This window comes from Stenella coeruleoalba, assembly GCF_951394435.1.
Source record: "Stenella coeruleoalba genome assembly, chromosome: 13".
Taxonomy (NCBI): Eukaryota; Metazoa; Chordata; class Mammalia; order Artiodactyla; family Delphinidae; genus Stenella; species Stenella coeruleoalba.
In genome coordinates, this window is record NC_137159.1 from 52,627,385 (window position 1) to 52,640,285 (window position 12,901).

The window sequence follows — 12,901 nt, forward strand, 5'->3', positions numbered from 1 at the left end:
TTGGGAGGATGGATTTCCTCATCTCCAGGACTTTGGAGCTGTCTCTTCTGGACCACTAGACAAGGGAGGCGTAGACTGGTCATATTTCGTTCACTGAAATGCTTGGAGGTGTCTTCTGACCTTCTAAGAACAGCATCTTTTAATTCAGTTCTTTTTTAATTTAAACTCAGACACACTGGTGGGAAGCTTGTTTCTCCTGGGATGGTCACTTACTTAGAAACAGCTGCCTGAACCAGAGAGAAAAATAGATAAATACAACCTTCTTCTTGGAGTGGGTCTGGAGGTCCATGCTTACATCTCCAGGTAGGCAGACGATGTTGCTGGTGGGGGTGGGAGAGGGGACTGAGAGGCGAGTACCTTCAGGATGACATAGCAAAGTCATGGGAGGGCTTTTGAAGTGATTGTAAGGGCTGAAAGGGTGATAAGTTAGTCCATCTCCTTAGGATGGCCTGAGGATGACAAATTGTAAAACTGCAATCATGCCCATAGCTCTTAAGAAACAGGGGGTTCTGGTTACTTGAAATTTCTGGTGTACTCTAGAGCATCCTTTTGGGTTTCAAACATTCTTGAAAATTCTATGCTGGAGAAGGAAGCGGAGGAGCCTAGCAGGAGCAGTGCAACATGAGTGGAGGGTGAGAAAGGAGCCCCAGCGTGAAGGAGGAGCCTGGAGAGCTCAGAGTCACTGTGATGGCCATGAACGCTGGTTGAGTGGCAGGGAGGGTGCAAGCCAAGCATGGAGCCCCACTGGCTAGCCCGTGCTCCAGGCCCAGCCTCCAAGGGGCTCCCAGCCTCGCATGGGTCTCTAGGACTCCCAAGGCCTAAAGTTCTGAGCAGCCGGTCAGAAACTGAGTCCTGAAGAGGCTTGAATGGGTTGCAAGGAGATCCAGCATTTGCTTCTCTAGAAAGATGAAAACGAAGTGCTCCTGCGTTGCTTGCCCAACTGCTGGCACTCCAGGGCAGCTCCACACCCAGGCAGCCCAGAGCCACACCCAGTCTGCTCAGGCGCCCTCCACGCCTCTGGCTGGCAGTCCCCGAAACAGAGGCCAGGCAGGGGTGGGCGCTGGGCATTGCCGATATGGTCATGTGCATCCTTTGTGCGTCTTCAAAGGGTAAGAGAAAAGCTGAAACCACATCTAGGTTTGGGAATGTGGAATCCCTAATGTCTAAAACGCAGTACGCTTCACTAGTGCCACCCTGACACTCACCAAGGAGATAAAAATGTTCATCAGGACTGAGAAAGAAGATTTCACGTCATTGTATTTATTAGGTTCCGAAACAATACACATTCACATCCTTTTGAATACAGTACATTTGGCACAATAATGTTTACAATGAAATAACACTAATGAATGGCAAGAGATTAAAATTACATCCAGAAAGGGAAAAAATGTACAAATAAAGCGTCACAATACAAAAAAAATCCCTAAAATTGAATACATTTTATATTTAGCCAGAATTATTTTGCACATAATTTAAAAAGAGGTAATTTTTTAGCCTTGTTTTTTTTTTTTTTTTTAAAGCAAGAATGCATTGTTTTTTCACCTTTGGAGGAAAAAAAAATGTTTCCACTTCACAAAGTCCATTATGAGAGAACACAGGAGAACAGCTATCCTTCATATATTTTTTTGGCTTTTTTTTGCACTGCCGTCCCCCGTTTTTTCTTAAAAAAAAAAAAAAAAGTGAGTGAGTGACCTGGAAAGATTAGAAAGAACTGGCAGAAATGAAACAGTGTGTCTGCTTCCAAACTCTTGTGAAAGCTAAAATGAAACAATGACTACTCACGGAACACACAAGCCTTATTCTATAGACTACGTGGGATTTGAATCTGCCTGTGTGAGAACTTGATGAGCTCCAGCCCCAAACAGGAGGCATCCCAGCCAGCCCAGCTTTGGGGGCTGGAAGGGGGCATCTCTGGGCCAGGCAACCCGCTGAGTGGCTGCCTGGAGCTGCCTGGTGGAATGTATTATTATTTGACTTCCCAACAAAAATGCCAGTTGTCCTTCAGGAAGGTCCAGCCCCTGCTGACACGGGAATACCTTGGACAAGGCCAGTTGGCATTATAGTTAGAGTCTGCTTGGTGTTTCAAAGTCCATCAGGGTGAAGGAAGCAGAGGAGAAAACAGAGAGCAGTGGTGATGCATGAGTAAGATGGGCAGTATTGTCATGTCTTCCTAAAGAATGAGATGATGCCACCATGAAGATGTTTCTGTGCTTGTCCTCAACTCCAGAAGACAGTCTCTCCCCAGTACGTCAAGTTACCGAAGATCAATTAACCTACTGTTCTTCATCTCTTCACTGGTATGCCAAACACACAAATTGATACAGCATAATATTTGAAATTATCATAAGAACAGTTAATAATTACACCTGAGTTTTTAAAAAAATCAAAACAAAAGAGAACTGAATGGCATCACTAGTAACCAAGGCTACGTGACTAGCCAGATACACATATGGACACCAGCTAATGGGCCGCAGCTAGTCACTGACCAAACTTCGAAACCACCATCCAGAACATTCCTTTCTCTTTCCCATCTCTATCAGGGCATAACAGAGCGCAGGAGAACTATATGTGAGTTTACATCTTTTAAAATAAACCAAAATGAAATAAACAATACAAAGAACACCCCTCACCCCCCCGAGAAAAAAAAAAGAAAGAAGGAAACACACCTTATCTCTCGGTAACTTGAACCAATACACTCAGAGAGTATTGCACCTGGACATTATTATAATTATTCTTTCATAGACTAAAGTTTTATAATACGCCTGAACATGCAGCAGTTGATACCTCTAAATTCAATGAATTAATTCCACAGGCCTTGCAGCAAACACTATATACAAAAGTCTCAAATGTACAAAAGGCAAAAAGCTTCATTAGTGCCACTTTGCCACTCACAAGTATATATATTTAGGGGCAGCTGGGAAATCCACGTGCAACAGTTGGAATGGATTCCATTCCCTGCTAAATCGGTTCAGTAAAATAGATAATCAAACGACCTCCAGGAAACATGTACACAAAGCCACAGAGAACCCTTGGAAATCAAAGAATGTAACACTGTTAGCATATCTACAGGAGGTAATGTCACATCCATTAAATAGTGTCCACATGAGTCGCCATTCCATGTCACACAGAAACAAAACTCCGAGCGCATCTTGCCACCCTGTCAGTTTTCAAATAAGTCGCTCTTCAATCTCCCGATACCCTCTGCATAACCCATGTTAAGCCTCATTCTGCATGTTCCAAAAGCAGATATTTCATATTTAACTTTACACATTTAATGTTTAAAAACCACAACACAGTAGTACTACCATTTGGGAGAAGTGCGCAAAAATTGCACACTGCTGCAGAAAATAAATAGAGTTGATGCTGGGGACTTAGGACGAAACTGGAAAGAGAATTTGGGAGGCGAGTTTTGCTAGAACCCCAAGGCCTCGGCCATCTCTGCGGTGGCCTTGGAGTTCAGGCAGAACTTGAATAACGAAGAGCACTACTAGTTTCCTTTTCTCTCAATTCACAGAGCCTCACGTGCCACGAAAGCATTAAGAGCATAAACCTTGGACGATGATTTATTAGCCCTTTAATATATACCTGTATTAACACTGGAATTTATATCTTTTGGCCAATTAGAAAGCAAATTTGATCATCTATTTTTCAAATGTTAATCGAGTTCAAAATCAAATTTCTTTTTCTACGGAGAGCGATTTCTTCCACGAGACACATGCTTACACAACTTTGGCATGCCCCGAAGCTAAAACCAAAGCAAGCGAGAATTAGCCATTCCAGAGCAAACCAACACAGGGAGCCAACCCGGGCATCTCCCAGCCTCTCTCCTTCCTGGGCGTGCCTTGAGGGCGCCCATCTTTGGGCTGAAGAAGCACCAGTCTCTTCTACTGGATAGAATGGCAGATGGTGGCAGGCGGGGGGGGACTGGAGGGATGAGAAGCAAGAGTTGTCAGGACTCTGCGTCCATGAGCAGAGCCAGAGTCTCGTTAGCTTTTTTTTGTTGTTTTTTTTTTTCCTTTTCTTTTCAGTAAAAGGCCTGAAGTCGCTTCCCTGCCAGAAGCCCCCGTGGAGTGAAGCCAGGCTTGCCAACGGACCAGACTCGGCACTGGGTCCAGTGAACTGCTGACGCCACACGATTCTGCATTACTGGTGAGACAGGAACCAAGAGTGCCTTCTGGTCACCAGGTGGGAAGAGGGAGGAGCTGGCCTGGGGGGAGGGAATGCAATAAATAGAGGGTGGACAAGGGACTGGGGCTCCGGGGAGGAGAAGTAGTTCAAGACCGTCCTACGGGAAAATAGGAATCTTCCCAGCGCCCCTGCTTGCAGCATCACCGAACTCCACCTGGAGCGGCTTCTCAGGGCATCAGGTCTTCACCAAAGTAGGAGAAGCCTTTGAATTCCTCCTGGTTGATCTGCTTCACAATCGCTTCATCCACGAGCGTGAGTACCGGCTCTTCCCGGGTAAAGTCTTGGTCAAAATTATTGACGTCTCTTTTGGTTTTCTGTGGGAAGATAAGAGAAAGCACTGACTCCAGGCTGACCTTCCTCCCCAGGGCCCCCCGCAGGGAGTGGGCATCGCGCTGACCAGCCTCTCGCCAAAGCAGACCTCTAGCTACTGAGAGCAGACATCGAGCTGTTCCAATGAGGTAACGATGAATGGCCCCAGGACCGGGAGGTGATGGAGGACTTGGAGAGGAAGAATGAGTCCAGGTGAGAAGGAAGACGGGGTGAGAGGTATGATGGAAAAGCAGGGAAGTGGGATTCCCATAGACTGTGTGTGTGGGGTGGAGTGTGTGTGTGCATGTCTGTGTGTGTGTTGCGGACACTCCCCCTTCCAGCACCTGCCCTAACCCTCTGGCTCCACTGAGACCTCCCTTCCTGTGATCCAGGAAGTGAACTTGAATCTCCCTCCCACAAGGTCTCCAGTGGTCTTTCTTCCATAAGGGTAAACCCCCCATTACCTTGCCATGTCTGCTCCAGATGTCATCTTCTCTATAAGTAGGAGGATGCATGGGATGGGGGGTGGGACCGTCTTCTGGGAAGCCTCCCTTGATCCTCACCTGCTATTCTGTGTTCCCACGTTATTTCTATTATTATACTCAAGACACTGACTTGCAGTGAATTGTTAATGCTTTTGTCCTGACCACGAGCTCCTTAAAGGCGGAACCCTTGTCTGACTCAGCCTTGGGTCCCCAGCAGTCCCCTGCACTAAGCATCTACTGAATGAGTGAATACATCAGCAAGCCCACCACTGACTTCCCAGCTCAGAAAGACCCATACCCAGCTGGAGGTTCAAGTTACCAAAATTGGGCTTATGGTCTGTGGAGGGTGGAGGGCATCAATCAAACAAGTCCTGGGTTTTGGAGAAAATCAGCAAGTATGAATAATGCTCTCTGCCTTCGGGGGTTCACTGCTGAATCGGGAATCAGTATTCCTGTCTAGAACACACTGCAATCGTTAGAAAAACTTTCATGGAGTAGTCGGGGCCCGGCTGAGACTTGAAGCATGAGTTACAATCACGTCGGTAGAGACGGGAGGAAGGCACCTTGGCAGAGAGGAAGGTGGTTAGGAAGATGGGAGCAAAGTTCTGCAGAACATCGTCTGGGAAGTGCTGTTTTACAGTTTACAGCATCTTCACGTTTATTTGCTCACTGATCCTTGGAAAAGGCAGGTGTCATTATCCTGATTTTACAGATGTGGAAACCGTGGCTCACAAAGGTTTGTGACTTGCCCAGAGTCACCCAATGAGTTCAGAGCAGAGCCAGACTCAAATCCAGCTCTCAGCACGATGCCTCCCGTGGTGCAGAACGTCTGGAAAGCTGGGTACTGGAGACGTGGGAAGACACGGCAAGAGTCAAATTCAAACAGGAGACGTTTAGGTCAAACCACTAGGCTGAAGCAAAGCCAGAACGACTTGCTGGTAAGCCAGCATGGTGGGAGAGGTCTGTGGGCTGGGGAGAGTGGTGACATGGTGAGGTGAGCTTGGCAGGGGAGTCTGTTTTCACATTTCCCCAGATTGAGATCTGAATCAGATGGACAGCACAGAGCGGAGATGAGCTAGTCTCTCCCATCTTTCAGCACCCATCAGTCCTGCTTGGCGTCTTCTCTCTGGCCTTGAGCTGCATAGTTCAGTAGGTCTCAGAGACCTTGGAGGGGAGACAAAAGGGGGACACAGAAAAGCCCCAGGGATGGAAACAGGACTTGCCGCAGCAGGATGTGTGTGTCGCCCCTTGAGATGGGAAAACCGAGGAGTGGCTTAGTCTTTTCTACAGGAGGGCTGGTCCCAGGCAAGAGGATGATGCGTTCTCCATCTCCAGTGTGTACAGAGCACGAGGAAAAGGGGGGCCCTCATGGAGAGGAACTCCAGAGGAGAACCACAGAGCCCAAACCCAAGTGACGCATGAGGGACGTGGGAGGGCAGGTGCCTGGGGAAAGGGTGTGGTGACGCCTCTTCTGAAGATCCCTATCGAAGGAGGGATGGGTTCACTTTGATTGAAGAGGGGTTATAGAGTATGGGCCCGTGGTGCTGGGGGAGCAGCAGGATGGGGAAAAGGTGGCAGCAAGACTTTAAGACTTGGGAAGCACTGAGTATCATCCCAGAAGGCGACCAAGGGGCATCCTCAGTGGGGGCAGGAGGAGAGGGGGACCAGGGGCGGGAGTTGGTGAAGAAGATTGGCAAGGAATAGGGCAGGAGGGAAACTCAATCGGTAACACCACCAATGGTGGGCTACGCCCAGGTACTTTCAGGGGCAGGACCACTTCCTTCCTGGCTCCCTCTCACTGGTCACTAATGGGGGAGGGGAGCCAGTGTATAGAGAACCTCAGGAAACCTGTAAACACTCTGGCATCGGCTCCCCTGTTTAACTACTTGTGCTTCACCTTTCAATTGTTTGTGTCCATTAGTCATGGAAACTGGTTTCCTCTCCTGAGGTCAAATGAGCATAGTGACGGAGCTAGATTCCACAGGATGTCTGAATGTCCCAACTTGCTGACTGCTTACCAGGGAATCGGGCTCAGTCAATACAGCTAGGGACGTCATTCCCAGAGGGCCTCTAGCTCCATGGCGGGCTGGCTTGGGTAGCAATCTAGCTCAGCTCTGGGCTTTCCAGTGGTCCCAGAATCATCTGTGGCATTGGAGCGAGTGTGCCATTCTTCAAGAGCTCTACGGAAGAACGCACTTGGCTCACGCACCCCTTACGCAGCCCGGCCCAGGCCCTAGTTCCCTTGGAGACAGCTTAGGTGCATGTCAGTCACTCATTCCCAATTCAAATAACTAACAATTCCTGACTATGAATTAACCTTAGAGGCTTAGGGAGTTTTCCGAAGCAAGTATTTCTGAGAAACCCCATCCCCTGTTAATACCGTTGGAGGCAGCATAGCATCCTCAAGTTTAGAGAGGACTGGGGATTTTATCCTATACTCACTGGTCTTACTCTTTGGAAAGCTGCTGTCTCCCTTACAGAGTTGGCACGAGACTCCACTCCAAGGTTCCGATGGGCAAACTCCTAGAGACACTCCCTGTTTAACTGGGTCTTTAGTCACCCCATGTGCCTCTCCTAATATCTAAATGCCCGACTCTCGGCCCCCACCGCACAGCCTGAGAGGTGACACTGGGACAGTGGAACAGCCTTCTAACTCTTCGCACCTCGTCTCCTCCATTAAGTCCTTCCCACATCCTCTGACCCACACGGAAGGAAGGCTGAATGCAGGAGAAAGAGCACTGGCTGACCTCCCATCCTGGTTAGATGACACTGTGAAGGTCACCTCTTTGAGCCTTGGTCTTTTCATCTGTAACATGGGGGTGGTCACAGGTGCCCTACAGATTGCCTTGAGGACTAAATGAGATGCCAGATGTGAGGTGCCTCCGTGCGGACCCCAACACACAATGGGCACCCAATAAATGTGGGATCCTACCCTGCCTCCGAGTCTTAGCACCGTGTGCCGTGGCCATGGCTGTGTTCCCCAGCACAGCCCATGTGATCTGCCCACGGGTGCCGTGAGCTTCGTGAGGGCAGGGCCTGAGCCCACAGTTCTCTGGATGCTTTCAAATCCTGAACTAGTGCTGAGCCAGGGCCTGCCTGAACATCCCGTGCTTCCTCCAGCCACTGAGATTCTTCCAACGGTGGCTTACTGCTCTCGGAAAAAGCCCCGGTTTCTTACTCACTTCTAAGGCCCTCTGGGATCTCGTGCCTGTCCACTTGCCCAGCTTCATCTCCCGGGCCCGGGGGAACCACGAAGTCCTCTGGACTCATTGGCTTTGCTCCTGCAACCGAGTCTTTGTTCAGCTAGTCCTCGGCCCGGGGCACCCTCTCCCCTCCTTGCCTCCTGCCCCGTCTTCATCACCGAGCTGACTTCTGCTCACCTTCCCATCTTGGCTCAGATGCCCTGCTTTCAGGAAGCCTTCTCTGTCCCTCCAGTCCTCTTAGGGGGGTTCTATCACCTCTCCTAACTCTCAACACGGCACTTACCACCCTGGGTGTCCGCCTCCTTTTGCAACTAATCTGTGCGCTCCTGGGGGCAGGGACTGGGTTGAACCCGCCATTCCATCCCCGGGATGGCGTACTGCCTGGCACGTAGAGAGCGCTCAAGAAATATCAGAGGAAGAAAATAATCGAATGCACGTCTCTTGCTGCTGCTTTATCTAGAGCCACTGAAGTGATCTGGGTTCAGAACCTGTGGCACTCTTGTGCCAGAGGGTGTTTTTGTTTGGAGAAGGTTGAGGTCTGACTCACAAAGAGCCTGGAGCAGGGCACCCCAGCCCATGGCTGCCCCACAGCGCCCTGAGAGACAGGCAGGCTTAGAGCTGGTTCATGGGGTTTCCTCTCCCTGCAGTGGTCAGCCTGGGCCACTAGGGTTCCTTGACTGCTGGTCTGAGAAAGAAAGAGGATGAACCAGGGTTTGGGCAAATTCTACCAAGACAGATGGGCTAAGAGAAGTTTACGGACTTGGTGGGTATTTGCAGTTGGTGTCAGGGGAGAACAACATTCCTCTTCCCTTTGGCTTCACTGAGAAGTGAGGTCTTGGATGTGAGGTCTGGGGCTGACCCTGGGGGGAGGGCACACTTCTGGCATCTGCAGCAGGGGAGTGAGGTAGAACTATGGAAACAGAGTTACAGGTCACTCCAGACGCCTCTGAGAAACTGCATTGGAGAGGCAAAGGTAGGGGACCTGCCTTTTAAATCGCCCTGAGGCCACTGAGGGCCGGAGGCTCAGCCGACTGTGGCAGTGTCTGGACCCCAGTGCGGACACGGGCAGGCTGCCTGTATGCTCGCTTCCTGTCTGGCTGGCGCAATTCTTTCATAGCCCTCACTGAACTGAAGTCATAAATACAAGCGTTCGGAGGAGCCAGCGATTTCTGCTTCTGTCTTTATCTGATTACGAGATCAACAGATGACTTTGTTCTAAAGCACCGAGGGCCGGGGCACGGGCCTGTAGTCACCGTGCTGGTCCCACACCGCCTCTTCATCTGTGCTTGGCGTGACAGCAAGGGCACAGGCAGTAGACTGACCACAAGCCAGGGTCCCCGGACCCATGTGTGTGACCGTAACTTTCTGGGGAGACATGCCGTCTCCACGTGGTCTCCAAAAATCCAGCTTTCAGGTTCCACCTCCCTCTTGAGTCCCCGACCCCGGCCCCCCTCCTGCAGCCCCCACGGCAGTCCCTGGAACATGCATTTGCTCCCTCCTTGTCATGTTTTTACGTGTGTCACGTTTTCCTCTCGTATCCCTCGAGGTACCTACTGCAAAGCAGGGCACACAGCAATCCCTTAATACTCATTTGCTCAAAATCGTCTTATTCGCGCAACAGTCAAACTCAAGATTCCTCTTAGCTCTGAAATGTCAATATTCTTATCTAAGCTCTTTCTTCTTTTAAATATCTTCGAAGAAAAAGGGAGAATTTAAATAACTAGAATGCTTGCTTAACATCAGTTAACTGGGTCTTTCCATATACACATATATTCATTATACCCACATATCGACAAAGTACACGTGCATATGCTTATGCACACGCGCTCACCCATGACGTTAAATGAAATGAGAAACGTGTAACTGCACAGCTGTTTTGCCTGACAAAAACGAGGGTTGGAACAGAAATTCAAGTCAACTATCATTTGCCTAGAAATTTCTCTCAACATATTCTTCTATCCCTTCCCCCCTTTTTAATTTTGTTAACCAAGAATTGATCATACTTTTGGATTTTCCCTATATAGAAAACACAGCGAGACACATCGAGGGTTTGTCTAGGCTGCCAGTGGAAGCTTTCGCAGCAACTCTCTTGCCATGGTGGTGCCCTACCATGTTTTCATCCATTTCCTTCTTAGAATGTGGTGGCCAGAACCGATGGCTCGATCCCTGACTCCGTGGTCTGAGCAATGCCAAGGGAAGTGGCATGACCCTCTACCCGGTGGAAACTCTCAAATTAAATCAATGTCTAAGACGGTGTCACTGTTTTATCATTTCTGAGGTAACTGTGATAAAACAGTGACGCTCTTACAGTTTTATCAACCCAATTTAACCTTGTTATGTATTGAACTGTGTCTCCCCCAAAAGCTATGTTGAAATCCTAACCACCAGCACCTCAGCCTTATTTGGAAATAAGGTCTTTGCAGATGTAAAGTGGGGCCTATCCAGGATGACTGGTGACCTTATAAGAAGGGGAAATTTGGACACAGAGGCAGACGCACACAGCGGGAGGACCGGATGAAGAGACACAGGGAGAACCCACACGAAGAGCAGAGTGATGCTACCGCAAGCCAAGGAACATCTGGCGCCACCAGAAGCTGAAAGAGGCGAGGAAGGATTCCTCCCCTCCAGGTGTCAGGGGGAGCGCGGCTCTGCAGGCGCCCTGATCAAAGACTTTCGCATCCAGAACCGTGAGACAATACATCTCTGTTGTCGTAGGCCACCCGCCGTGTGGAACTTTATGGTAGTCCTAGGAAACTAATACAAATCCCCAACTTCTGAAGTGGATTTTTTGCATCCAGATGTAACCTCTGACACTTAACCTTGATTTCTTCTTATGGTGGTACTTATTTCTAGGTTGTTAAGATTACCGTAAATAACGATTCTGTAATTTACCTCTCTGAATCTCAGTTTATTTACCAAGAAAGTGGGGATAATAAATCTACCTAGCATGCTGAGGATTGCACGAGAGCATATAAGTAAACCTCGCGTAAACTCTAAAGTCCTATGTGAATGCCATTTTAATTCTGTCATCCATCTTTTCTGCCATACCCTTCAGATTTCTGTCATCCTAAAATCTGATTGGCATGCCTCCCATCTCTTTAACAAGATGCATATAAAAATACTATATAAGGGAAGTTCAGGCTCAGAGCCATCTGACCTGCCCTCTGCAAAGAGCTCTCTCACAAAGCTGACCTACCCCGTCGCACCAGCACACTTTGTGGGTACGGGTGTTAAATCCACTGTAAATCAACCAGCCACGGTCACTTTTTCCATCTTGTTCAGGAGGATGCTATCCAAGACTTTCAATTGTTTTGCTGGAATAAAGATACACAATGCCTGCAGCATTTCTCTCATCTATTGGTCTAGAGGTGAAGTTAATTGGCTCCAAGCAATTACCATTTTCCCCTAAGTGTCCACAAACTATCTTCTCATAAAACCTTCTAGAAACTTGCTTTAATCACATCCATCTCAGAGTATCCCAAACCTCATTTTCCCTCTTTCTGAATACTGGGAGACTGTTTGCCCATGTCCCACCATTTGGTACCACTGCTCTATTCCATCAAATCCAAATAACCAAACAGTGGGCACGGCTGATTCTTCACTAACCTGAGAGATGACTCACCTGGGCCTGGCACAGTGGCTTTCAAACTCGGCCGTACAACAGAACCACCGTGGAACTTTAAATGAGAGTGATGCTACACCCACCCCAGAGACTCAGGGTAACTGCTCCAGGACCTGGCCTGGGTGGGTTAGAGCTCCCAGGTGACTTCATTAGATATAATTCATTAGTTCACGTCTCTTGGGTTTCAGTTCACCCAAGAGTGGTTTTTGCCCTAATCTTTGAACTTTGAAGATATTTCTCTTTGGGGAAAAGTTAGAGGCAAAATAACAGCCTTGCTATTTGTCATTGTTTTCAGTCAGTGGTTCTCTATCCTGCCTGTGCATCAGAAACAAACATGCATCTATATGGACACCTGGGCCTCAACACACACCTCGTGAACTGGAATGTCCAGGGGGTGGGGCCCAGACCTCTGTAATTTTTTTTTTTTTTTGCGGTACACGGGCCTCTCACTGTTGTGGCCTCTCCCGTTGCGGAGCACAGGCTCCGGACGCGCAGGCTCAGTGGCCATGGCTCACGGGCCCAGCCGCTCTGCGGCATGTGGGATCCTCCCGGACCGGGGCACGAACCCACGTCCCCTGCATCGGCAGGCGGACTCTCAACCACTGCGCCACCAGGGAAGCCCTGCATTTCTTTTATAGCTCCGTGAGTGATTCTGATGTGCAGCCTTGCTGAGTCCCTCTGTGTAAAGGAGCAGTGGATCTCTTTCTTCCTTCTTTTTCTTAGCAGTTTCAAAGGGACTTTTTGTAGTCTGAAAGCCTATTTGTTCTGGATTCAGCTTCCCCTCAGGGTCACACAATATACTGGTATTCCTTCTGAATTTCATGCCATTCCTTAGTTATTTTATATCGGTCTTCATAAAATCAGGATACCCAAGAGCTCACTGGCAAACCACACTGGTTTCTTTAGATGTCGCCCTCTGAGAGGCAGCGTAGCCTAGTGGTTTAGCATGCACGCTAAACTTTGTGGCCTTGGGCAAATCAGGAATTCTCTCTTGTGCCTCAGTTTCCTCATCTGTAAAATGGGGATATTAGTAGTCCTCCCCATATACTTGTTATAAGGATTAAGTGAAATAATACATTTAAATGATGAGAACA

General features: G+C 48.7%; 1 protein-coding gene across 1 annotated transcript in view; it reads right to left on the bottom strand.

Annotated features, from left to right (window-relative positions):
• Positions 1-718: 718 nt before the first annotated feature.
• Positions 719-12,901, bottom strand: part of PRKCE (protein kinase C epsilon) — a 510,565-nt gene continuing 498,382 nt past the window's right edge. The window contains exon 16 of the mRNA XM_079940859.1: positions 719-4,502. Coding sequence (XP_079796985.1) covers positions 4,356-4,502 — 147 coding nt within the window. The 3' untranslated portion in view covers positions 719-4,355. The remainder of the gene's footprint in view (positions 4,503-12,901) is intronic.